The sequence below is a fragment of the Anomaloglossus baeobatrachus genome, chromosome 5, assembly GCF_048569485.1.
Source record: "Anomaloglossus baeobatrachus isolate aAnoBae1 chromosome 5, aAnoBae1.hap1, whole genome shotgun sequence".
In the NCBI taxonomy this organism is placed as follows: Eukaryota; Metazoa; Chordata; class Amphibia; order Anura; family Aromobatidae; genus Anomaloglossus; species Anomaloglossus baeobatrachus.
In genome coordinates this window covers 258,521,426-258,547,933 of record NC_134357.1, presented here as the reverse complement: position 1 = coordinate 258,547,933, position 26,508 = coordinate 258,521,426, and the positions used below count along the sequence as shown (strand labels likewise).

Here is a 26,508-nt window from a genome sequence, read left to right as displayed (position 1 = left end):
CAGTATTATAGATGCAATTGTATTTGGGGTGGGGCTCATTTTCTGTCAATTGACCATAAGGATTATGACATTTTTCCTTTGACACAAAGCCCTTGTATCTGCATACAACCAGTGTGACCGTCCTAATTTATTTACATACCTTTTGACATGCAGTCTATGCTTTTTTAAACTATATATGTGACCGGGTTGAGTGGGAGTTGTTACTCTTTTTGTTTTGGCACCAGGTAGTTTGCATTCCACCTCACCATCTGTATCCTAGTCAGGTCTCCTTTTGGCATGATTATTAATTTTTCATGGTGTTCGCAATATCAATAAAAGTTGTTATTTTATGATAATCATACTGTATGGTCCTCGTTTGCATAGACTCTGACCGGTGTGTTTATTATCACAGATTCAAAGATCTTCCTTCTGGTTAAAAAAACAAAAAAAATAGGTGCATTAAATACAATGTTAGAACAGGGAGCAATCGCTTCCCAGTTGTATCACTGAGCCTGAGTATCTGAGTATCATCTCAGTGGGTGCAATAACGTCACACTGTACAGACCAGAGAAATGGAGCTACGGGGAAAGGAGAGTAGTTTTATTCTTAAAATATTAGTACATGTGAAGGGTGACACAGATACTGTATGTGGGGGACTGTGTTGTTCACGTTCTGTGTGTGTGGGTAGCAGTGGGGGATCATCATGCTGGGTAGGGGACATTAGAAATGAAGAACCTGCTTAATTACATTCAAAGCAACAACAAGGAAAACATATTTTAGTATATATGGTTAAAGTGACAGTGCAATCTGAATCCACTTTTATCTTTCTACAGCAATCTATATGTGTGACGCAGCCAAAAGAATGACAGCCATGTGCCCTCATCATCAAGCCGGTCACAAAGTGGAGATCTCAGCATAAGCCATCTGGAGAAGATTCATTGCATCAGTATAGATGGGATTTGACTGGACCCGAGAGAGTTTCTTCAGAATTAGTTTAGGGTTTTTCAGCTTTTTTGCCATATCCTGGAGAGAAAAGAGCAGATTATCTGTAGAGAAGCTAAAAAGCTTTATGCAAATGAAAATAAAATGTGCTTCTGCCTCTTCTCTTATATCAACATTTATCATACTGTATGGTTCATGCACATGTAACAAACTGATACAGGACATTTCAGCTTTTACTCTGAATAATGTATCATACCAGAAATATACTAAAGAGCTTGACTGTGACTTAAACCAAAAGGTCCGTTTATTTCCACCAAGAAACTGTGTCACCTCATGGACAATGTTCAATATTGCTGTGCAATGGTCAAAGGAACAGGCCCACATGAAAGCAGAGGCAATATTTATGGGGAAAAAAACCCCCCCAAACAAACCAAAGTCCTTTGGGCAACTAAATTGTGGACAAAGGCAAACACTCGAAAATTAAAGACTGTTATGCTTTATTTCATAAATGAATAGTACACATGAAAATAAGCAACTTTGTAATATATCTTATCAGATACATTTTCTTCTTTCTCTCCAGAATTGATCAGTCATTATCAAAATTGTACATAGGAGATGGCAGCTGTTACTGATGAGATTCTATGTGGATAGAAGAGGGAGGGGGCGGAGCTCATCACCTAGCTCCTCCCTCATCATAGGATCTCATCAGTAACAGCTAACATCTCCTATGTGGATAGTAGAGGGAGGAGAGGCATAGCTCCGCCTCTAGCTCCTCCCTCCTCATAGAATCTCATCAGTAACAGCTAACATCTCCTATGTGGATAGTAGAGGGAGGAGAGGCATAGCTCTGCCTCTAGCTCCTCCCTCATCATAGGATCTCATCAGTAACAGCTGCCATCTCCTATGTGGATAGTAGAGGGAGGAGAGGCATAGCTCCGCCTCTAGCTCCTCCCTCATCATAGGATCTCATCAGTAACAGCTGCCATCTCCTATATGGATAGTAGAGGGAGGAAAGGCATAGCTCTGCCTCTAGCTCCTCCCTCATAATAGAATCTCATCAGTAACAGCTGCCATCTCCTATGTGGATAGTAGAGGGAGGAGAGGCATGGCTCTGCCTCTAGCTCCTCCCTCATCATAGAATCTCATCAGTAACAGCTGCCATCTCCTATGTGGATAGTAGAGGGAGGAGAGGCATAGCTCCGCCTTTAGCTCCTTCCTCATTATAGAATCTCATCAGTAACAGCTGCCATCTCCTATGTGGATAGTAGAGGGAGGAGAGGCATAGCTCCGCCTCTAGCTCCTTCCTCATCATAGAATCTCATCAGTAACAGCTGCCATCTCCTATGTGGATAGTAGAGGGAGGAGAGGCATAGCTCCGCCTCTAGCTCCTCCCTCATCATAGGATCTCATCAGTAACAGCTGCCATCTCCTATATGGATAGTAGAGGGAGGAGACGCATGGCTCTGCCTCTAGCTCCTCCCTCATCATAGAATCTCATCAGTAACAGCTGCCATCTCCTATGTGGATAGTAGAGGGAGGAGAGGCATAGCTCCGCCTCTAGCTCCTCCCTCATCATAGGATCTCATCAGTAACAGCTGCCATCTCCTATGTGGATAGTAGAGGGAGGAGAGGCATAGCTCCGCCTCTAGCTCCTTCCTCATCATAGAATCTCATCAGTAACAGCTGCCATCTCCTATGTGGATAGTAGAGGGAGGAGAGGCATAGCTCCACCTCCAGCTTCTCTCTCATCATACAATCTCATCAGTAACAGCTAACATCTCCTATGTGGATAGTAGATGGAGGAGAGACATAGCTCCGCCTCTAGCTCCTCCCTAATCATAGAATCTCATCAGTAACAGCTAACATCTTCTTTCTCAGTAATAGGAAAGTCCTCAGTGAATACAAATTTCACCTCAGAATTGAGAATTTTGATAATGACTGATCAATTCTGGCAGAGAAAGAAGCAGATTTGTCTGATAAGATACATTACAAAGTGGCTTATTTTCATGTGTAACAATGATTTATTAAATAAAAATTAAAATAACGGTTACATTTTAAAGAACCAAGAAGGGTAAAACGAAAGTATACTCAAGTAATCCACTTATGCACATAAAGATTAGGATGAAAAATATTCCTTTAATTGTCCTAATTAATTGTTCTAATCTAGGCTTCAAGAACAGAGGCAGGTAATGAGATATTGGCAAATATCTTGAATTTCTTGAATGACAAAAGGCTGTTGTGTCTTTAAAAATAACAAGGTGATTAAAAGAGTCCTGTCCTGAGATTCCCGCAGCCTCAGCACTGAGAAAAGCAGTGTGTAGGAGTTTAATCACATTAAAGACATTCTCTACTACTTGGATGACTTCTTTTTAAATGCTGTAAGTCCCCAGTGTAGAATGAAAAGATCTTATAGTCTCTTACATCTCTACCCGACGTGTAACGAACGAAGAGTGAGCAAAGCAGCTTCTTAGAAGCTGCTGATTGGCTGTGACTTATGTGGCGCCCCTGACCTGATCATGCACCACTGAGTACTGCACCCATGCTGGGACAGTGCTTCCAGTAATTCCAAAGGCCAGAATGTGGTGTGTACGCACAGACACATAGCAACCAGGTCTTCCACACCATTAGATGGGACCCTTGGGTAGCCTCTGGGAGAAGCTAGCCTTCAATTCTTGTCAAGGGGTGTAGAGGAGGGGCTGGAAGCTAAGCTGCAGAGGCTGTCAGGAAAGAGGTGGAGCGAGCCAGTCTGGAGCAGTGAGCGTGGTTACTAACCCTGACCGCAAACCGTGAGTGGCGTCACGACTCCTATACATACAAAACCGACATACCTGTTGCCGGAAATACCCAAGTGAAGACCCTGCGGAGTCCCCGAAGGTGAAGGTGGAGTGGTGTCTCTGAGGCGACTGCTGCAGGTGGGCGACACACTTAACACGGGCATACAAATGCCAGAATGTGGAATGGCGCTGCTGCAGGTTTAGTATAAGGCGATTTATATTTTTACTGAGGTGACTACAGAAGGAGTATTTCAAACACAGTACTGTGAAAAAGAATTGTCTGATTTCCCATAAAACCAATTATTTCATTACACCATTGTTTAAAAGAACAGAAAGTCCTCAGTGGTTGATACCTTTTGGCTAACACGGTACAAAGATATATTTTACTTGTATCAAAATGGAGGATACCAGAATGTTGGCTAACACGGTACAAAGATATATTTTATTCATTACACCAAGCAGGTATAGGATGAAAGTTATTACACGTCCATCATGTATAAACAATATCATGTGTATTGCTGCAAGTTGGGTTTGTGTTCCAACAAGTAACACCATCAACTAGTACAAATAGGGTGTGGCCCCCTTCTCAGTGAGCTGGGCATTTCATTCTGTGCATCCCCTGACTGTGTGTCCTGTTGGGACCCGGTCACTCTCAGCCCTTAGCCATATTGAGGCCTATTTTAGACCCATGGTAAGGTTTTAATATTAGAGAGTGTAGGTACTATCCCAACTGGGTACACCTTGGCGTTGGTGGGATAGCTTTATGCTTTTTTTGATCAAAAAACAGTGTTTACTAAGTACCCTATGTTTATATGCACTATGCTTTTATTTATTTACAGCAGGGTATGTTTTCACCATTTTTTTTCCTTGGTTTCTCTTTGTCTTATGGCCAGTGTGAACATGAGCTCACAAGCTCCAAGTGTATCATCTCATACTCCAGCTCACTTTTTTGTTTTTTTGTTTTTTTGTTTTTAAGTAACACCATCAAAACTGTTTTCCTATAACTAATAAATGATAAACTCTTGTGTTTTCTGACATAATACACACTGTAACGGAGTGGGGGTCCCCCAGGACGACAAAGAGGCAGTGACCCAAATAGTCCGATCCAAACAGCTTTATTGTCCTCGCTGTACAGGCAAAGTCATCCGGAACACAGCCGGGTTATGCACCGTCCATACGGGTCCCCGTCACACAGGCACCCCTTGCCGTAGGAGACGGTCTTACGATGCCCCGTTCGGCTGTTCCAGGAGGACCCACTGACTTACAATCGCTCCACGCAGGCCTGGAGCTTTTCCAGACTTCCTGCTCTGCAGCTTACAGAGCAGACTCTATTACAAGTTCATAGTGGAAGTTTAACCACTTTCCCCACTCTCTGGCACTTGCTAGCAGACACCTCTAGCTGAGGTTCCTTCTCGGCCCCAGGGCCCTCTGCAGACCACTGGGTCTGTGTCTCCTCCAGGAGAGGTTCGGCCCTACAGCCCTGGTCTGGCTGCACTCACCTCAGTCTCGACTCAGACTTAATATCGGAGCCCTGTGCTCAGCCTCCACACAGGTTGCTCCATCCAGAGCTCTCGGCTCTGCTCTCACTCTGTCGAACACACACTGCCAGTCTCCTAAATCAAACTGGCCACACCCACAGGTGGAGGTCTGTGATTATCAGCCCTGCACAGCACCCTGGGATTATTAAAGGGAACCTGACCCTTATATGCAGCAAGAAGCCTTTGTGGACTCCACTGTGACATATAGCGACCATTTACCACATTGGTGGTCGCTACCTCACATATCCCCCCCCTCTGTTCAAACTTGTAGGGTTGAACACTCGATACCCTACAGGGGCCCCGAGACAGGGCATCAGGGCCACCGTGCGCTATCAGGCAAGAGGGCCCTTCAGGACAACCTCGAGCTTCTGTTCTCGCCAGACCGTCCGTCACGAAACCCTGCACAGGAAACCCACTTCTCAGACACGGTCCCCGGCCAGACCCATTCCTCCAAGCCTGTCGCCCAAGGTCTGTGCAAGAGGGAGATTCTCCCTTAGTTGGCACCATCGTCCTGTCAGTCCCTGAGCTAACCTGACCACTAGGGGCTTCACTATCGAGGAGCCTCCGCGGGGAGATGATAGAAGGGATGCCATAACTAGGACGTCCGCATGAGCCGTTCACAGATCTCTCGTGGGCTCTTCTTCCCGGGCATCTTCGTCTGGGTCTCGGATAGCGTACTTTCTTGTCAGCGTCTTTGGCTAACGCTGCAGCACTCCTTTCATTCAGTCCTTCGGATTGTGTCTCGGAGGACGGAGACCCTTCAGAGTCCGTACTATAGCCTGATAAATATCCGGGTCCTCTGTGACCCCAGCTCATTTTATCAACAGACTTTCTTTCACCCTCTGAGGTAACCCATTCATCGAGCCTGCTACCTTCCTCTTCGGGGCCATAGCCCTTATATGGTCGCCATCCCACATCAACTTGGCGGAGTTGGTTCGCAATTCTCTGTCTTTCTAAATTCAACTGTTTTTTTAACACTATCATTTGTTACTTTAACGGTCATGTCATTAAGTTGGGCATGTCCCCCATAATCTTTGGTCACCCCCAACTTAGGACTGTCCTTACGTGGAGGTACCTCCTCCTCAGTGTACCTCAATGTCCCACCGGGAACCTGTATCAACTCTTGTGGAAAAGAGGCTTCCGTAGGCGGGAGCCGACTTATTCCTGTGCAATCGGTCCCGGCCTCTGTGTTCCATAAGGCCCGAAAGAACTCAAAGTCCTGTCCTATGATAACCGGATATAGCAGATCTGGAGCTACACCCACATCAGGGCGCCCTATACGTTTGGCCGTCTGAATCATCACCCTGGCCAGAGGATATTCCTTAGTGGTCCCATGCACACAACGTCCTTCTATTGTCCTACCCACCATAAAATGGAGATCGGACATGGGTCTCACTAAGGTCAACTGGCTACCCGGGTCTAACAGACCAGACACACGTAGCCCATTCAAGTCCACGGAGCACTTCTGTGGCCTCACATCGGATGGATATCCTATACTGCAGGTAGGACATAGGTAAGGCGAATCCCATTGCCCCTTGCTATAGTCCCTCTGTTCGGATTTTGAATGCTCCACCCCCTTGTGGGTCACCACCGCTTTCTGGGGTCCCGCCCCCTGTTGGGTAACTACCCCGTTCCGGGCCTCCGCCCCCTTTTGGGCAACCACCCCTTTTTGGGACTCCGCTCCCTTTTGGGCAACCACCCCTTTTTGGGACTCCGCCCACTTTTGGGGTTTCCATGCAATGTCCTTAGCCCCCAGTTCACACCGTTCGCCCTTATCTCCCTGGACACCCAGTGTCCATACTGGCCCCCGAAGGGAACGGTCAAACTGGTTCATGGCTGCGACATCGCTACACTCTGACAGCTCCTGCTGTTCCACAATGTCCGCAGGGACCATTCCCTCTTTTTGGCTTTCAGCCCCCACTGCTGTCGCTGGACCTCCTGGAACATGCTGTTGGTGCTGCTGACTCTGTAGCAGCTGGTTCAGGAGCTCCTCCATGCTGCAACGAGAAGAGGAACAGGAGGGGCGCTCCAATGGGTAATACCCGGTGGTCAAAGACAGGGGGGGGAGGTTAGAGAACCACTAACCTTTCCGGGTTGTACCGCCCGTACAACCAGGGTCTCCAGCCTGTGGTGTATCACTGCTCACCAAGCAGGGCCTCGCAATTCCGGCTGGCCTGGAACCTCCAGTCACTGGTCTCTCGCCACTGCAGCACGGAACTCCGCAGACCCGCTGATTCACTACCAGGAGCTTGAGAGCGCTGTCACTGTTCGTGGACCCGCCGATCCACCGCCAGCTGCTTGAGTGCGCAGACAAAATTTTCGTGGACCCGCCGATCCACAGCAATACGTCCTATGCCGTTGCCCCTAGCAACCAGACCGCATGCCCGCATTCTCCACCATAATGTAACGGGGTGGGGGTCCCCCAGGACGACAAAGAGGCAGTGACCCAAATAGTCCGATCCAAACAGCTTTATTGTCCTCGCTGTACAGGCAAAGTCATCCGGAACACAGCCGGGTTATGCACCGTCCATACGGGTCCCCGTCACACAGGCACCCCTTGCCGTAGGAGACGGTCTTACGATGCCCCGTTCGGCTGTTCCAGGAGGACCCACTGACTTACAATCGCTCCACGCAGGCCTGGAGCTTTTCCAGGCTTCCTGCTCTGCAGCTTACAGAGCAGACTCTATTACAAGTTCATAGTGGAAGTTTAACCACTTTCCCCACTCTCTGGCACTTGCTAGCAGACACCTCTAGCTGAGGTTCCTTCTCGGCCCCAGGGCCCTCTGCAGACCACTGGGTCTGTGTCTCCTCCAGGAGAGGTTCGGCCCTACAGCCCTGGTCTGGCTGCACTCACCTCAGTCTCGACTCAGACTTAATATCGGAGCCCTGTGCTCAGCCTCCACACAGGTTGCTCCATCCAGAGCTCTCGGCTCTGCTCTCACTCTGTCGAACACACACTGCCAGTCTCCTAAATCAAACTGGCCACACCCACAGGTGGAGGTCTGTGATTCTCAGCCCTGCACAGCACCCTGGGATTATTAAAGGGAACCTGACCCTTATATGCAGCAAGAAGCCTTTGTGGACTACAAGTCCCATAGCAACCTCTTCCGTTTAGATATCGCAGGTACCTTCTCCACTGTGACATATAGCGACTATTTACCACATTGGTGGTCGCTACCTCACAACACATACATACTTGCATCGTTGGAGCCTCAAATGTCCCTTGTGGAAGTTCCAGGGGGTCTATATTTGAGATTTCATCCTAAAAATCAGAAATACTGTGAGTAAACATGCAGTAAACTCAGAGACACAGAATTAACCAAGAATAATGCCATCATTCATGCGCAAAAGACCAGTCACAAGCCACACCTCTTTACTACTGCAGAACTAAAACTGAAAGATGATATATATAATGATGAATGGTTCTTTCTGTCCAAAGCCAGAATCAAAGCCTTTCATTGTCCAAAGGGCCCATTTTTTTTTATTTAAATTTATCAGTCCCCTCAGTATAAAGCTCATGCACTATATAACACTGAATGAGTCCTGTCCGAAACAGAGCTGGCATGTGCTATCTTTACATCAATACAGCACTGCGCAGGCACCGGACGTCGCTTCTGCCCACCCCACACTAAAGTCATGGTGAGAGGCGAGGAACCGCCCGCCCACACCACACATGTCAGCAGCGTGTGGACATTACATGACTTGAAGATGGCTGCACCTGTAAGGAGGCTGCTGAACGGCACGCTGTGTTGTAGGGCACAGCCTGTTGCAGGGATTCAGGGGTTTGGCTTCTTCACCGAGGAGTGCGGGGTCTCTTTGGAGGCTGGACGGTGCTATGTGTTTAAAGAGACTGACAGTGTTATCAGAGGAGGACACCCGTGCAACAGGAGGTTAAGGATCTGCTGAAGCAGGCAAGGAGTGCGGGGACTAGCTGATATCACCCCCACAAGGGTGTGTGCTGTTCTATCACAATACATTATTTCTGGACAGGCTCATATATAAATGTTCTAATGTTTGCATGGGAAATAATCTGTTGATGATGCACCGATACGTCATATTGTGGAATGGGATGAATATAGTCATTTTCTATATTTCTTTATGCTTTGGAAAATGTTAAAATGAAAACCTACAACTCTGCTACATCCATAAGCTGCCATGACACCCTGCTTTTTACTTCTTAATTGTGAACAGTACAGACCTGAAACTGGGATGTTTCTGATTCTTGTTCATTCAAGGTCTCAACCATTTTTTCTAAAGCCTCTATAGAGTTTTCTACCATGTTTTCCGTGTCCACAGCTTCTTTAATATTATGGTAAGGAGAAATCACAAGATAAACAACATGCATCGTCAACCACTTCTGCAGTCGTTAGGTTTGTCCATGTGCCCTGAAAAAGATAAATGGGGCCAACAGTAGTCACTATAATTTTTGGTGAGGATCAGAGACGTTGCCCTCCACCACACCCAGCCAACCGCACATTGGTGGCACATGAGAGCAATACGCCACCAGTGAATTTGATAAGGCAAATCCTTTAAAGCTTGCAATTTTCAAGTAATATGTTCATGGCATTCACATACAATTATGTTGATCCAGATAAGTTACTGATGATCAATAGCCACCAGAGGGATAAAGCTTAAAAAAAGAAAAAAAGAACACCTACCTTCAGATACTCCAGAGTGTCTTCAGACGCCTTCATTTTATGCTGCTCCTCAAGAATGTCTTTGGCCAGGTTTTTCAGCTTGTGTACTTTAGTTACGGGAAATCTCATGTCCTTACAGAACTTTAGAAGCCTAAAGCAACCATCAAATACTAAGCCGTAAATACCTGAAAGATGGTATAAGAGGAACCTACACCATTCTCATAAAATAAATACAGAGCTCCAAAAAGAAGTATATTGGTGCAAAGTTCTTCCCAAAATGGGAATCATTTTCCTGAACACTGCTACAAGTACATGTCAGTGGTTGTTCCCTTGAAGGGTCATCCGTATGTTTTTTGCTTCAGTTCAGTAACTAAAACAAACTCACAGATATGGGCTAACAACAGGGCCATATGCCTCTTCTGGAACAGATGATGTAAAGAAAGATGAGTCAGGATGGTCGCATACCTGGACCTTTTCAGCTTCGTAAAATAAGGCAGAAATCTGACAATGGCTTTTGTTCTCTGTCCCCACAGAAAACTCAAAAGTGTTGACCCATTTAAGTGTATTGGGAGAGCTGTGTTGGCTGAACAGAACCATCTAAGGGGAATGGCCATCTTATAGGAACGGTTATGTCAAATCACTATTAATCTGTAGATATGGGGTTAATCAACAAGTTAATAGCCTACTGAAGCTGGAAACCACCACACACAATAAAAGCCCATCTATTGGGGGGAAATTAACTTTATTCCACCCGGCAGCCTCTAGCTTTCAGTCACTGTTCGATGCAGAGTGAAAGGCAGTTGTATCTATGCCCCCAGCAGTGACTACAGCTGCACCTCTATGACTGAAAGCCTGATACTGCTGGGAGAAATAAAGTTAATTTTCTTTCAGTAGATGGGCTTTCAGGGTCACGGAAGCACAGCTTTAGATTGCTATTAACATGTCTGCAGCATAATAGCGTTTTTATCATAGGATAGGCTCCTTTAAGATTTGCTAGAAGCAAGAAATGAAATATTTCCTCTAGACACTTCAGACTGTCCAGAAAGAGTAACAGATATCTACATATTCCAAGAGCTCCAGCCATGCTTTCTACAATTCAACTTTCATACAGACCTGTTTATAATGATATGCACTTATATACAGTGGCATGCAATGGTTTGGTCACCCTTGGTCAAAATTACTGTTATTGTAAAGAGTTCAGCAAGTTGATCTCTAAAAATGCATGAAGTTAAAGATTACATATTTCTTTGTATTTTAGGACAAAAAAAACATTTTATTTTCATCTTTTCCATTTTAATTTTAACAAAAAAGATAAAAAAAATGAGCCAGTGCAAAAGTTTGGGCACCCTGCATGGTTAGTACTTACCTTAGTAGCACCCCCTTTGGCAAGTATCTCAGTTTGTAAACGCTTTTTGTAAAAGATGCAAGCTTGTACAAATGGAGAATTATCCTAAACACATCAAAATCCACAATAGACTACCTCAAAAGGCGCAAGCTGAAGGTTTTACAATGGCCCTCACTGTCCCCAGATCTGATCATCATTGATAATCTGTGGCTAGATCTCAAAGAGCAGTGCATGCAAGACAATTCAGGAATCTCACAGAACTGGAAGACGTTTCAAAGGAACAATGGATGAAAATCCATCAAACAAGAACTGAACGACTCTTAGCTGGCTAACCATTGATAAACTGTGTTACTTGCTAAAGGGGGTGTTAGTAGATGCTAACCATGCAGGGTGTCCAAACTTTTGCATTGGACCATTTTCCTTTTTTGTTAATTTAAAAATGTAAAAGATAAAATATTTTTTTTTGGCTAACATACAAAGGAAATGTGTCATCTTTATGCTCTGTAGAGGTAATTTAATCTTCCACTTGCTTAACTGTCCACAATAAGAGTAATTTTGGCCAGGGGTGCCCAAACGTTTGTATGTCAATAGATAGATAGAGTGTGATGTGGATGGCTAACTTGTTATCATAGTGAGCACAGCAGAAGCAGCTACTAACAAGCATGTTTTACCACCGATCAGACAAATGGCAGCCATGACCGACTTACCCTTAGGTGGACTATGGGAATTACCTTTGCTTAAGACGAGAGAGATAATCTGTAGATGCAATGCCTGCAACTTTTTTCCTGCTCAACGCTGACCTAGGACACAATAAGTAATGCAGCAATTAAAAAGGTACATTTCAGATAGTATGAACTCTAAGAGTTGCAAGAACTACAGTAAGGGCTTAATCATCGAAAATTGCCTTTGAAGGAGGAACTACTGCAGGGACACATTATGCCATACATGCTTGGTAGGCGACATGCTCATCTGGTTTCTGTGCATTGTGGTTTCTGCTTGTAGTATATACCATGACGCAGTGCTGATTTATTCATACAACACATCAACAGACCCCATCAATGTACAATGAGGTCTGGTTCTGTCATAGTGGTAATATTTTTATTGGAAAAAAATGAAGTGAGTGGTTCATCAGAACAAGCTACCCTCTTCCAATTGCTCTAAGGACTAGTTCTAATTCTCATGTGGCCACTACCTGTATTAACTATTTCAGCAATATGCAGCAGAGGAGATTAGGCAGGCTAGATTCTCTGCTCATAAAGCATTTTGCCATGATTGTCTCTGGTTCATCGATTGTTGTTATTTATGTCACTTTTGATATGTACTAATATTTACATACCAGGATCACCCACAAGACCTGCCATTTTAGAGATGCCCTAATACAGTTGTCTAGCCATCACAATTTGGCTACTGTCAGAGTCATAGGGGGTTGTCCCTTTTTAGGAAATCTTGGTCTGTAGACCAGTAAATTATAACCCCCCCCGCACTTTATTCACCATTCCCAAGTCCAGAACTGAGTCTCTGGGGATGCCCCCAATGTTTGGTATTGGCTGTGGTGCTGACATCACGTCAATGAAAATGCGGCAGTTCAGTGGCTCTAAGAGGGGAGATCACTGATTAAAGTTGCATCAATAGTGCAGCAGCCCGCCAGTAGTAGACACCAGAGGCTCAGCGCTGGACCCCAAAATGGTGATTAAAGTGCGATTGTTATGTTTTTTCATTTATTGTAAAGTGTTGTGGAATATTTGGCGCTATATAAATTACACTGGGGAACAATTTGAAAAAAAATTTCTGTTGAGTTAGGTTTTTGAGCTGATTTATACTAAAATTGTCATGCTGATTCCAAAAATGTAGTCAGTTTTTTTCTATCACGTCAAGTTTTTCCTCCTCAACTTACCTGCCATAGAAGCACAATTGCACTGATTTCTGTAATTAGACTTGTTATCTGAGTACAATTCGACTCATATAGAGCTACGTGGTAACTTGTAAGAGTAGTCACAACTGAGACAGTGTGGTGAAAGGTGTGTGCAGCTCCCAATACGTCATAATTATCAATATCTTTACACAAAAAATGTATCATAGTAGGAATAAATAGGATTTGTGATAGCTTTTCTCTTTACATTGGGCGCTTAGTTGTAATTTATATATCTTTTATGATTTTTTTCTTTGTTAGTTTATAAAGCTTGTAACTTTCCATCTCAGTGTTTTATTTACTTATGTACATATTTCCTTTGTTTCAGATCATGTCTGCTCCTTCTTCCTCTCGTCGTAAATGCCTAAACAACCCTGACTCCTTCTGCTATATTTGTGGTGTTTTCACCATTCCAGTTCAAAGGGCAAACATCAGTGCATTTGTCAAACAAGCATATTTTGCATATTTTAAAGTAAAACTCGGTGATCAAGATAAGCCATGGGCCCCTCACATAGTGTGCAAGCAGTGTGTCGAGAGTTTACGGATGTGGACCAAAGGAACACGTGAAACGTTGGCATTTGGTATCCCCATGGTGTGGAGAGAGCAAAAAAGTCATTCCACAGACTGTTACTTCTGTTTAGTGAAAACATCAGGATTTAACAGGAAAAATAAAAGTAAAATAGAATATCCAAATCTACCGTCAGCTTTCAGACCAATGCCTCATTCAGCTGAAATTCCAGTGCCAGTTTTCGAACAGCTACCATCTCTAGAAGTTCTGAGTGATGTTGACGAGCACAGTGACAGCAATGATGCAGAATTTGAAATTCACAAGGATTCAGTTCGTAAGGGATTTGATCAGCACGAGTTAAATGATTTAGCACGTGAATTGGGCTTATCAAAAAAAGCTTCAGAATTACTAGCATCAAGGCTGAATTAGAAACAGTTACTTGAACAAGGAGCGAAGGTATCATACTTTCGTACTAGAAAAAGTACATTTTTGCAGTACTTTCGGTGTGACAGCGGTTTTGTGTTTTGCCATAATATTTCTGGTTTACTACAAGAATTAGGGCTTTCAATATACAATCCAAATGAATGGCGACTGTTTATTGATAGCTCAAAGCAGAGTCTTAAGTGTGTCCTTCTACACAATGGCAATTTATTTGGTGCAGTCCCTATTGGGCATTCTGTCTCTCTTTGTGAAGAACATGGAGATGTAAAGAGAGTTATTGAGTTATTGAAATATGACACACACAATTGGATCATCTGTGTTGACCTTAAAATGGTTTGCTTCCTTCTTGGTCAGCAACGTGGGTACACAAAGTATCCCTGCTTTCTCTGTATGTGGGATAGCAGAGCTCGAGAAAAGCATTGGGTTGAGTCGAATTGGCCTCCAAGATCTGGTCTTAAACCTGGAGATCCTAACATTCTACATCAGCCACTTATTGACAGGAAGACTATACTATTCCCACCTCTGCACATAAAACTAGGTCTCATGAAGCAATTTGTAAAAGCATTGCCAACTGACGGCGACTGTTTTAAGTACATCATGTTGGCACTTCCTGGACTGTCCATTGAAAAAATCAAGGCTGGTGTGTTTGATGGTCCACAAATTCGACAGCTCATCAAAGATGAACATTTCACCGGCACTATGTCAGATCTTGAGAAGAATGCTTGGTTATCATTCAAAGACGTCGACAAGAACTTTCTTGGAAATACACGTGCAAGTAATTACAAAGAAATTGTTCAGAAACTATTGGAGAGCTACAAAGCACTTGGTTGCAACATGAGTATTAAACTACATTTTCTGCATTGCCATCTTGCCAACTTTCCGGAAAATCTTGGTGCTGTTAGCGATGAGCAAGGTGAACGATTTCACCAAGATTTGAATGTTATGGAAGACCGTTACCAGGGTAGATGGGATGTACATATGATGGCTGACTATGGAGCTGGAGCATCAAACGTGATTGTCCTCAAGTTAAACACTCCAGAAAAAGCTATAAATGTACATTTTGACCTTAAATACTTGCATATATATATATATATATACTAGAAGGTGGCCCGATTCTACGCATCGGGTATTCTAGAATTTACGTATTGTGTAGTTCATGTATGATTTTTGTTATATATATATATATATATATATATATATATAGATGTTGTTGTGTGTAGTTACCAAGTGTTTGTGTAGGCGCTGTACATGTTCTGGGTGTTGTCTGGGTGTGACGGGGGGTGAGAGCGGTGTTGTATGTGTGTTGCGTGTGTTGCGTTGTTTGTGGAGCGCTGTGTGTCTGTAGCGTTGTGTGTGTGTTGCGCGGTTTGTGTGTGTGGTGTGTTTTGGGGGGAGGTATGTTTTGTGCAATGTGTGTGTTGTGCGGTATGTGCGTATATTTGTGTGTGCCGCGGTGTTTGTGTGTTGGGTGTTGTGTGTGTGCAGCGTTGTCTGTGTGTGTGGGTGTCTGTGTAGGGCAGTTGTTTGTGGTTCCCAGTGTGTGTGTGTGTGTGTGGTGTGTGGTGTGTTGTGCAGTGCGCGCGTGTGTGTGTGTGTGTGTGTGTGTGTGTGCATCAGCCTCTCTTCTCTCAGCCTACCTCTCCCAGCCTCCCTCCTCCCAGCCTCCCTCAGCATCAGCCTCCCTCTCCCAGCCTCCCCAAGCATCAGCCTCCACCAGCATCAGCCTCTCTCCTTCCAGCCTCCCCCAGCATCAGCCTCCGCCAGCATCAGCCTCTCTCCTTCCAGCCTCCTCCAGCATCAGCCTCCCTCTCCCAGCCTTCCCCAGGATCAGCCTCTCTCCTCCCAGCCTCCGTCCTCCCAGCCTTCCCCAGCATCAGCTTTCCCCTCCCAGCCTCCCTCAGCATCAGCCTTCCCCAGCATCAGCCTCTCTCCTCCCAGCCTCAGCCTCTCTCCTTCCAGCCTCCCCCAGCATCAGCCTCTCTCCTTCCAGCCTCCCTCAGCATCAGCCTCCCCTTCCCAGCCTTCCCCAGGATCAGCCTCTCTCCTCCCAGCCTCCTTCCTCCCAGCCTCCCCCTCCCAGCCTCCCTCAGCATCAACCTTCCGCTCCCAGTCTCCCCCAGCATCAGCCTCCCCAAGCATCAGCCTCCACCAGCATCAGCCTCTCTCCTTCCAGCCTCCCCCAGCATCAGCCTCTCTCCTTCCAGCCTCCCTCAGCATCAGCCTCCCGTTCCCAGCCTTCCCCAGGATCAACCTCTCTCCTCCCAGCCTCCTTCCTCCCAGCCTCCCCCTCCCAGCCTCCCTCAGCATCAGCCTTCCCCTCCCAGTCTCCCCCAGCATCAGCCTCCCCAAGCATCAGCCTCCACCAGCATTAGCCTCTCTCCTTCCAGCCTCCCCCAGCATCAGCCTCCCCAAGCATCAGCCTCCACCAGCATCAGCCTCCCTCGTCCCAGCCTCCCCCAGCATCAGCTTCCCCCTCCCAGCCTCCCCCAGCATCAGCCTCTCTCCTCCCAGCATCAGCCTCTCTCATCCCAGCATCAGCCTCTCTCCTCCCAGCATCAGCCTCTCCTCTCTGTCCCCAGCATCAGCCTCTCTCCTCCCAGCCTTCCCCAGCATCAGCCTCTCTCTTCCCAGCCTCCCCCAGCATTAGCCTCCCCCAGCATCAGCCTCTCTTCTTCCAGCCTCCCCCAGCATCAGCCTCTCTCCTTCCAGCCTCCCCCAGCATCAGCCTCCCTCTCCCAGCCTTCCCCAGGATCAGCCTCTCTCCTCCCAGCCTCCATCCTCCCAGCCTTCCCCAGCATCAGCTTTCCCCTCCCAGCCTCCCTCAGCATCAGCCTTCCCCAGCATCAGCCTCTCTCCTCACAGCCTCAGCCTCTCTCCTTCCAGCCTCCCCCAGCATCAGCCTCTCTCCTTCCAGCCTCCCTCAGCATCAGCCTCCCCTTCCCAGCCTTCCACAGGATCAGCCTCTCTCCTCCCAGCCTCCTTCCTCCCAGCCTCCCCCTCCCAGCCTCCTTCAGCATCAGCCTTCCCCTCCCAGTCTCCCCCAGCATCAGCCTCCCCCTCCCAGCCTTCCCCATGATCAGCCTCTCTGCTCCCAGTCTCCTCCAGCACGCCGTGCTCCTCTGCCGACACTCACACACCCGATCGCATCCACTCACACAGACCCGATCGCATCCACTCACACACACCCGATCGCATCCACTCACACACACCCGATCGCATCCACTCACACACACCCGATCGCATCCACTCACACACCCCCGATCGCATCCACTCACACACACCCGATCGCATCCACTCACACACCCCTGATCGCATCCACTCACACACACCCGATCGCATCCACTCACACACACCCGATCGCATCCACTCACACACACCCGATCGCATCCACTCACACACACAGACACTGACGATATCGCACATACGCGCTCACACTCACAACATCCGGAGATACCACATGCCTCTGGCCATGTGATCCTCCGTCAGGTCCTGGAAGGTCACAACAGCACAGTATCGAGGCCGAGAAGCAAGCGATATCGCCGGATGCTGTAAGTATGTGAATGCGATGTGAGGTGTGTGTGAGGTGTGTGTGAGGTGTGTGTGAGGTGTGTGTGAGGTGTGTGTGAGAGTGAGTGTGATCTGATGTGTGTGTATGTTTTCTTCCGCCGCAGCAGCAGGACCTTGATGCGCTTGTAACCATGCGAGCATGGTTACCAACATATCCACACCACTCCCGTGCGAGCGGAGGCCGGGGGGGGGGGTGAGGGTGGGGGGGAGTACAGTACTCACCTCGGTGACATCCGTGTCAGTTCGGGGAATGTGCGGGGGGGGGGGAGTACAGTACTCACCTCGGTGACAGCCGTGTCAGTTGGTCGGGGAATGCGCGGGGGAAGGGAGGGGGCGGGGCCAGAGCTAGCGTGCATTGCGTGAGGGGGCGGGGCGTGGCGTGGCCGAATTGCCAATGCCTGCAGGGTGCCGGGGTGAGAGGCCAATCTGTGGGGGGGGGCGGAGCCTGGGCGAGCGGCTGGCCAATCCGTGTGGGGGCGCAGCCTGGGCGAGCGGCCAATCTGTGTGGGGGGGCGGGACCATGGCGAGCCCAGCGGCCAATCAGCTTTGTGTCATCGTAAGGACACAATTTTGGAGCATGACAGACAGACAGATAGACAGACAGATAGACAGACAGACAGACAGACAGAATAAGGCAATTATATATATAGATCCTTTGTAAAAAAACATGATAGTGTTAAAAAGCATATTTGTCATGCCTATTTCTTATATATTTCATTTTTTGTTCATATTTGTACTATTTAAAAAAAAACAAAACACTTTTTAAGTACAGTAGTTTACATATTTTTGAGAAGACAAAAATCCTATAGTTCAAAAACTTGACGTGATAGAGAAAAACTGAGATCATTTCTGGATTCAGCATCCAAAAATTAATTAAGAACAGTTGTCTGACCTAACTTCTAAAAAATTGCGTTCCCCAGTGTTATTAAATAAATTATTATAACAAATTAGACTCAGAGGACCAAGATTTTTTGAAAGGGAAGAACTCCTTAACTTAAAAACAATAGTGGATCATAAATCATCTCACAAGTACCTCTGATGTGACACCTATAGTTGGATCATTCACACGGTTGTCAGCTGTACAATAGTCTTTAGGACTATTTAGGACACACGTGTTGAAGAGAGCCATTGAATTAAATACTTAATTAACCTCTTGACGGGATTGTGGGAAATATGTCGATTTGCCTTACATAATTCAGTTCTCAGATCATACACATGACACAGATTTAAAGATGGCTGCCATTTCCTGTTTTCCACACCTTGCTTGGAAAACAGGGAATGTCCAGATGTAAGAGGACCAACCCACAGATCAGATGACACCATGGATTCATCCACTGACGTCAGACCCACCCATCAACAGCAACACGGATCTCCCCATTGGCTAGCTAATGAACTGTCCCACTAAATGGGTATATCCGAACTTGTGTACGCCCCTAGCCTACATCAGAGGCCGCAGGCTTCTGTTCGGTCTGTTCGGTGCCATCTTTACTGTGATCAAGAAGAGATTTCACATCCGACTGTGTCTGGCGTGATTTATTTACACATGCACTTGATCCACACCAATTAGGCCAGGCAGTAGGCAACTAGTGATCTCTGGTTAAGAGTTCACCGTAACACATGATATAGTGCACAATAAAGAATATTTATAAAGAAATATAAAACTTTTTCTACGACGGTAAGACAAGCCTCAATATGGAGTAAAACCTCTGCTTGAAGGGGCTGTGCATTTCTCTTTTTTGCCATCCGCACAGTCGTGTCCTCAGGTGAATCACAACCTGTATGCAGATCACAGATGTGTTAGTGCGACGCCTGATCCTAACAACAGTGAACACATGAAAGCTAAGTGGCTGTGTCATAAATAAGGAAGGGTTTGTCACTTACGTTGCCTTTTCCGAGATGATTGTTCTTCTGAGCCTTGCTCCTTACATTTCTTGACCTGTACACAGAAAATACTGTAAGTTCTGATTTCACTGAATCTACTGACACCTATTAATCCCTCCAGTGTAGCAGCATTGTGTGCAAGTTTACCAGGTCAAAGCAATAGTACCCTTAAAGGGAACCTGACAGCGGATACATATTGCCCAGTCAGAGGGCAGCATGCATCAGGCACTGGCTGTACCATCACAGTAATGTATCTAAAGGGTGCTTTACACGCTGCGATATCACTAGCGACAGTTAGCGATGTCGTGTGCGATAGCACCCGCCCACGTCGCTGTTTCGTCATGGGGGTGATGTCCAACCTCCTGCCTGCTGCTCCTGTAAAGCTGTCCATCTCGCTACCTTCTATTCCTCCTGCAGTTCCTCTGGTCAGTGATCCTCCTGCTAATCCTCTGGGTCCTGTGAGTATGACTTTTTTTTTTCTGTATCCCCTGTCTATTTTTACACCTCATCTGTCTGTGCGTCCCACCGAGTGCTGATCAGGGATGCTGATAACGTATCTGCATTCGTGGTCAATTTTCGGCGGGACTTTTTTTGCCGTATCCCCGACGCTTTTTGTATCGCATCCATCCGTGCGTCCCGACGAGTGCTGATCAGGGATGCACATAACGGATCGGCATTCCTGCTCAATTTTTGGCGTGACTTTTTTTTTCCGTATCCCTGACGCTTTTTGTATCTCATCCGACCGTGCGTCCTGCAGCAGCCGATAAGTGCACCGTGTCTGTGCGTTTGAAAAGTCAAATGGCGTTCCTTCTCTTCCGAGCCCTGCCGTGCACCCAAACAACTACTTTCCACCACATATGAGGTATCTGCGTACTCGGGAAAAATTGCACAATACATTTTATGGTGCATTTTTTCCTGGTAGCGTTGTAAAAAAAAAAGCTACCTGGTTGAAGCAAAAATTTTGTGGTAAAAAAATAAATAAAAATTTCACGGTTCAACGTTATCAACTTCTGTGGAGCCCCTGGGGATACAAGAGGCTCACCAAACAGCTAGATAAATTCCTTGAGGGGCCTAGTTCCAAAATGGGGTCATTTGTGGGGGAGCTGCACTGTTTAGGCACCATAGGGGGTCTCCAAACGTGACAGGGGGTCTCCAAACGTGACATGGCTTCCGCTAATGATTCCAAACAATTTTGCTGTCAAATGGTGCTCCTTCTCTTCTGAGCCCCGCCATGCACCCAAACAATTACTTTCCACCACATATGAGGTATCTGCATACTCAGGAAAAATTGCGCAATACATTTTATGGTGCATTTTTTCCTGATACCCTTGTGAAAAAAAGCTACCTGGTTCAAGTAAGTTTTGTGGTTAAAAAAAAAAAAATGCATTCATGGCTCAACATTTTAAACTTCTGTGGAGCCCCTAAAGGGTTAATAAACTTATTGGATGTGGTTTTGAGCAGTGTGAGGGGTGCAGTTTTTAGAATGGGGTCAGTTTTGGGTATTTTCTGTCACCTAGGCCTCTCAAAGTCACTTCAAATGTGATGTGGTCCCTAAAAAAATGATTTTGTAAATTTTTCTGGAAAAATGAGAAATTGCTGAGGAACTTTGACCCCTTCTAACATCCTAACAAAAACAAATTTTGTTTCGAAAATTGCGCTGATGTAAAGTAGACAAGTGAGAAATGTTATTTAGTAACTATTTTGTGTGACATATCTCTCAGATTTATAAGCATACATTTTCAAAGTTTGAAAATTGCTAAATTTTCGCAAAATTTTCACAAATAAACGCAAAAAATATCGGCCTAAATTTACCATTGACATGAAGTACAATATGTCACGAAAAAACAATGTCAGAATCGCCAAGATCTGTTGAAGCGTTCCAGAGTTATATCCTGTCAAAGTGACACTGGTCAGAATTGCAAAAAATGGCCCGGTCATTAGGGTGTTTTAGTGGTCGCGGGTGAAGGGGTTAAAAGAAAAATGCATGGCACAAAACGCATGCGTTTCTTCTGCCAGAATTTCCAGATTTGATGTAGAAAATTTCTGCACCAAATAAATACTCAACGTGCACACATACCCTTTTACAGCAAACGGCACCAAAACACTGCTGCCCATCATTCACCTATAAGAAACATAGGCAGCAGTCCTCTGAGGGGCGCAGATGCTAGGATGCCCAGGAAAGCAGCGTAAGGGGGTCATGTAGATGCCCTCTCCTTATTACACGGATTGTCACCAGATTTTTGCTCCCCCATCTGAGACGCATAATGTAGAGACAGAGACCCTGATTTTAGTGATGTATCACTTATTGGGCTATAACGAGCTCATGCATCTGCTGGACTACCTGCAGCATGCCAAGTAGTCCTCTAATGGTAATCTCCTGCTAATTAAACCGTGATTTCATAAACGCTACACCACGCAGCCCAGTAAGTGACACATTGCTGGAATGAGGGTGTCTTTTCCTTCATCCTGCTTTCAGATTAGGTGGCAAAACCTGGTGACAGAAATTCTTTACTTGTGTCAGCCAGCATACCTCATGGCAGGGGTCCTAAGACTGCGCAGAACCTCAAAGCCGGCGCGTGTGTATGATGTAGACGCGTCATGCACCGCGGCTTCAGAATAAGGAAGACCAAGGTGGCCGAAAGGGGAGGCACCGATCCCAGAGAACGGCGCCACCCATCTGACTAGTCTGCATTGGAGTGACCTAGGTATTATAAAGTGTTTATGTTCTTCCCAGCGGCCTGGGGTCTTATATACAGCATGTTAGAATGGGGTGTATTATCGCTGTGTCCGCTGCGTTCTCCCACGCAGAAGGTTCAACAGTATCCACAGGAGAAACTGACATGCTGTGAATAGGAAACCAGCAGGTCAATTTACACGGTGTTAATAAGAAGCACAGTGGGCAGAGGATTTCTATTAGCGCCATCCACTGTGCTTGTACTGCACTGCGCGTTTTGGACGCAGCAAAAAAAAAAAAACCGTCCAACATGCTGCTAACATTAATTGTGGGCATGGGCCCTTATAGAATAATGCCCTATAAATTACACTAGCCTGCATTTCCCTATACACAGTATCAGACCCCCCCCCCCTATAGACGCCTCTAGGCATGGGCCCTCATAGAGTAATGCCCTATAAATTACACTAGACTGCATTTCCCTAAACACAGTATCAGCCCCCCCCCCCTATAGACGCCTCTGGGCATGGGCCCTTATAGAATAATGCCCTATATATTGCACTAGACTGCATTTCCCTATACACAGTATCAGCCCCCCCCCCCCATAGACGCCTCTGGGCATCGGCCCTTATAGAATAATGCCCTATAAATTACACTGGCCTGCATTTCCCTATACACAGTATCAGCCCCCCCCCCTATAGACGCCTCTAGGCATGGGCCCTCATAGAGTAATGCCCTATAAATTACACTAGACTGCATTTCCCTAAACACAGTATCAGCCCCCCCCTATAGACGCCTCTGGGCATGGGCCCTTATAGAATAATGCCCTATATATTGCACTAGACTGCATTTCCCTATACACAGTATCAGCCCCCCCCCCCCATAGACGCCTCTGGGGATTGGCCCTTATAGAATAATGCCCTAAAAATTACACTAGCCTGCATTTCCCTATACACAGTATCAGCCCCCCCCCCTATAGACGCCTCTAGGCATGGGTCCTCATAGAGTAATGCCCTATATATTGCACTAGACTGCATTTCCCTATACACAGTATATGCCCCCCCCCCTATAGACGCCTCTGGGCATGGGCCCTTATAGAGTAATGCCCTATAAATTACACTAGACTGCATTTCCCTATACACAGTATCAGCCCCCCCCCCCTATAGACGTCTCTGGGCATGGGCTCTTATAGAATAATTCCCTATATATTACATTAGCCTGCATTTCCCTATACACAGTATAAGCCCCCCCCCCTATAGACGCCTCTGGGCATGGGCCCTTATAGAGTAATGCCCTACATATTACATTAGCCTGCATTTCCCTATACACAGTATCAGCCCCCCCCATAGACACCTCTGGGCATGGGCCCTTATAGAATAATGCCCTATATATTAGACTGAACAGCATTTCCCTATACACAGTATCATACCCCCTATAGACGCCTCTGGGCATGGGCCCTTATAGAATAATGCCCTATATATTACACTAGACTGCATTTCCCTATACACAGTATCAGCCCCCCCTATAGACGCCTCTGGGCATGGGCCCTTATAGAGTAATGCCCTATAAATTACACTAGACTGCATTTCCCTATACACAGTATCAGCCCCCCCTATAGACGCCTCTGGGCATGGGCCCTTATAGAATAATGCCCTATATATTACACTAGCCTGCATTTCCCTATACACAGTATCAGCCCCCCCTATAGACGCCTCTGGGCATGGGCCCTTATAGAATAATGCCCTACATATTACACTAGCCTGCATTTCCCTATACACAGTATCAGCCCCCCCCCCTATAGATGCCTCTGGGCATGGGCCCTTATAGAATAATGCCCTATATATTACACTAGCCTGCATTTCCCTATACATAGTATCAGCCCCCCCCCCTATAGATGCCTCTGGGCATGGGCCCTTATAGAATAATGCCCTATATATTACACTACTCTGCATTTCCCTATACATAGTATCAGCCCCCCCCCCCCCATAGACGCCTCTGGGCATGTGCCCTTATAGAATAATGCCCTATAAATTACACTAGCCTGCATTTCCCTATGCACAGTATCAGCTCCCCCCTCCCTATAGACGCCTCTGGGCATGGGCCCTTATGGAATAATACCCTATATATTACACTAGCCTGCATTTCCCTATACACAGTATAAGCCCCCCCCCCCATAGACGCCTCTGGGCATGGGCCCTTATAGAATAATGCACTATAAATTACACTAGCCTGCATTTCCCTATACACAGTATCAGCCCCCCCATAGACGCCTCTGGGAATTGGCCCTTATAGAATAATGCCCTATATACTAGACTAGCCTGCATTTCCCTATACACAGTATCAGCCCCCCCCCCCCATAGACGCCTCTGGGCATGGGCCCTTATAGAGTAATGTCCTATATATTACACTAGCCTGCATTTCCCTAAACACAGTATCAGCCCCCCCCTATAGACGCCTCTGGGCATGGGCCCTTATAGAATAATGCCCTATATATTACACTAGCCTGCATTTCCCTATACACAGTATCAGCCCCCCCTATAGACTCCTCTGGGCATGGGCCCTTATAGAATAATGCCCTATAAATTACACTAGCCTGCATTTCCCTATACACAGCATCAGCCCCCCCCCCTAAAGACGCCTCTGGGCATTGGCCCTTATAGAATAATGCCCTATATATTACACTAGCCTGCATTTCCCTATACACAGTATCAGCCCCCCCCCCCCCCTATAGACGCCTCTGGGCATGGGCCCTTATAGAATAATGCCCTATATATTACACTAGCCTGCATTTCCCTATACACAGTATCAGCCCCCCCTATAGACGCCTCTGGGCATGGGCCCTTATAGAATAATGCCCTATATATTACACTAGCCTGCATTTCCCTATACATAGTATCAGCCCCCCCCCTATAGATGCCTCTGGGCATGGGCCCTTATAGAATAATGCCCTATATATTACACTACTCTGCATTTCCCTATACATAGTATCAGCCCCCCCCTATAGATGCCTCTGGGCATGGGCCCTTATAGAATAATGCCCTATATATTACACTAGCCTGCATTTCCCTATACACAGGATCAGCCACTCCCTTAATAACTTTGAGGCACCCACTGACCTTAGCCCAAACACACAAATATTCAAATTATTTGCCAAAGACCCCACCCCTGTAATATGTCTCCGCCCAAATGGCTGAGGACCTCTCACAATAGTTTAGATCTCGCCCCCTGTAATATGTCCCAGCCCCAAATGGCTGGCAGGACCGCTCACAATACGTTATGACCCCTGTAATATTCTCCCCGTCCCACATGGCAGACGGGGCTCCCTCACTCTCAATACTTAGGCAGAGTTCGGAACAGCACCGCCAGAGCTTACACTTCGCATTACTTCTGTGTAACCACGCCCCCTTCCTCAGCGGCGTCCGCAGAGCGAACAGTGGTGGTATCAGTACCTGGCAGACAGGGACACGTGACCAACACTGCTCATCCCTCCGCCCACCTCTCCGCCTGCTGCTGGCGGGAGGAGTCCTGTGGCCGCGCTTGGTCACGTGTTTCCTATCTCGCGCTCAGAGTAGTGAGGGGACGCGGGGAGGGAGGTTGTGTGGAGACGGTCTCCGCTCCACACGTGTTTTTTCCGCTCGTGCTCCCGTTCAGACCGGCGGCACCATATCAGTTCATGCTGTTTAGCTCACAGTGAAAGTTTTCTAGGGGATTTAGTCAGAGTAGGACATTTTGCAGTGGTGTCACTGACCGTCACACTTTACCTCAGGAACGAGCGCCATGTCATCCGTGCTGATTAGGGCCCAGTTATAATTTAGCAACCAGAATTTCTGTAAATTACAAGCTGCCATTGCACAGTAATGTGCTCAGGATCAGGCACCTGTGGCCATAGCTATAATATAAAATGCAGCCATTATGTGAGGTGCTGCAGCAGCTCACGGCAAAGTCAAATATTTACACATTTTTGTCACTTTTTATTTTGTATTTACACATACTGACCTTTTTGTGTGTCATTGACGTCCAAATGGAGCACATAATTGAAGAATTTGATGGAAAATACAAAATAATAAAAAAAAATCTATTAACTGTTTTTAGCACAAATTGTAACATAATCCTTAAAATACCACTGTAGGGATTGACCAAAATGGAAGAAAAACTGAGCTGCAACAAAAAATGTCATTTTTGAAATAAAAAAACCAAATTATGAATCTGACTAAAAATATCTGGATAAACAAAGTTTGGAAGGCAAATCAAAAAGATTTAAAACAGCTAAAATACTAAAGCCACAATTAAAAGAGCAGGTTATTCCAGAAATCTGG

At 46.3% G+C, this 26,508-nt stretch overlaps 1 protein-coding gene across 1 annotated transcript; it reads right to left on the bottom strand.

Moving 5' to 3' along the window:
* Positions 1–565: 565 nt before the first annotated feature.
* Positions 566–25,710, bottom strand: LOC142309941 (centromere protein Q-like). Its single transcript, XM_075347412.1, has 8 exons — positions 25,642–25,710; positions 19,522–19,576; positions 19,345–19,415; positions 11,947–12,015; positions 9,892–10,021; positions 9,432–9,545; positions 8,430–8,495; positions 566–1,002 (listed from the first exon to the last, which is right to left on the bottom strand). Exons 1-8 carry the CDS (start codon positions 25,674–25,676, stop codon positions 874–876), a joined length of 669 nt encoding a protein of 222 aa, XP_075203527.1. The 5' UTR covers positions 25,677–25,710; the 3' UTR covers positions 566–873.
* Positions 25,711–26,508: the final 798 nt, after the last annotated feature.

What these genes read in the sequence shown, in the direction of transcription:
- LOC142309941 (XM_075347412.1), bottom strand. Translation starts at nt 25,676, where the DNA reads ATGAGCAGTGTTGGTCACGTGTCCCTGTCTGCCAG. An exon ending in CACGTGTCCCTGTCTGCCAG is followed by an intron (nt 19,577 to 25,641) that starts GTACTGATACCA and finishes TTCTGTGTACAG; the next exon opens with GTCAAGAAATGTAAGGAGCA. An exon ending in CTCTCTCGTCTTAAGCAAAG is followed by an intron (nt 10,022 to 11,946) that starts GTAATTCCCATA and finishes TGGTTGCTTTAG; the next exon opens with GCTTCTAAAGTTCTGTAAGG.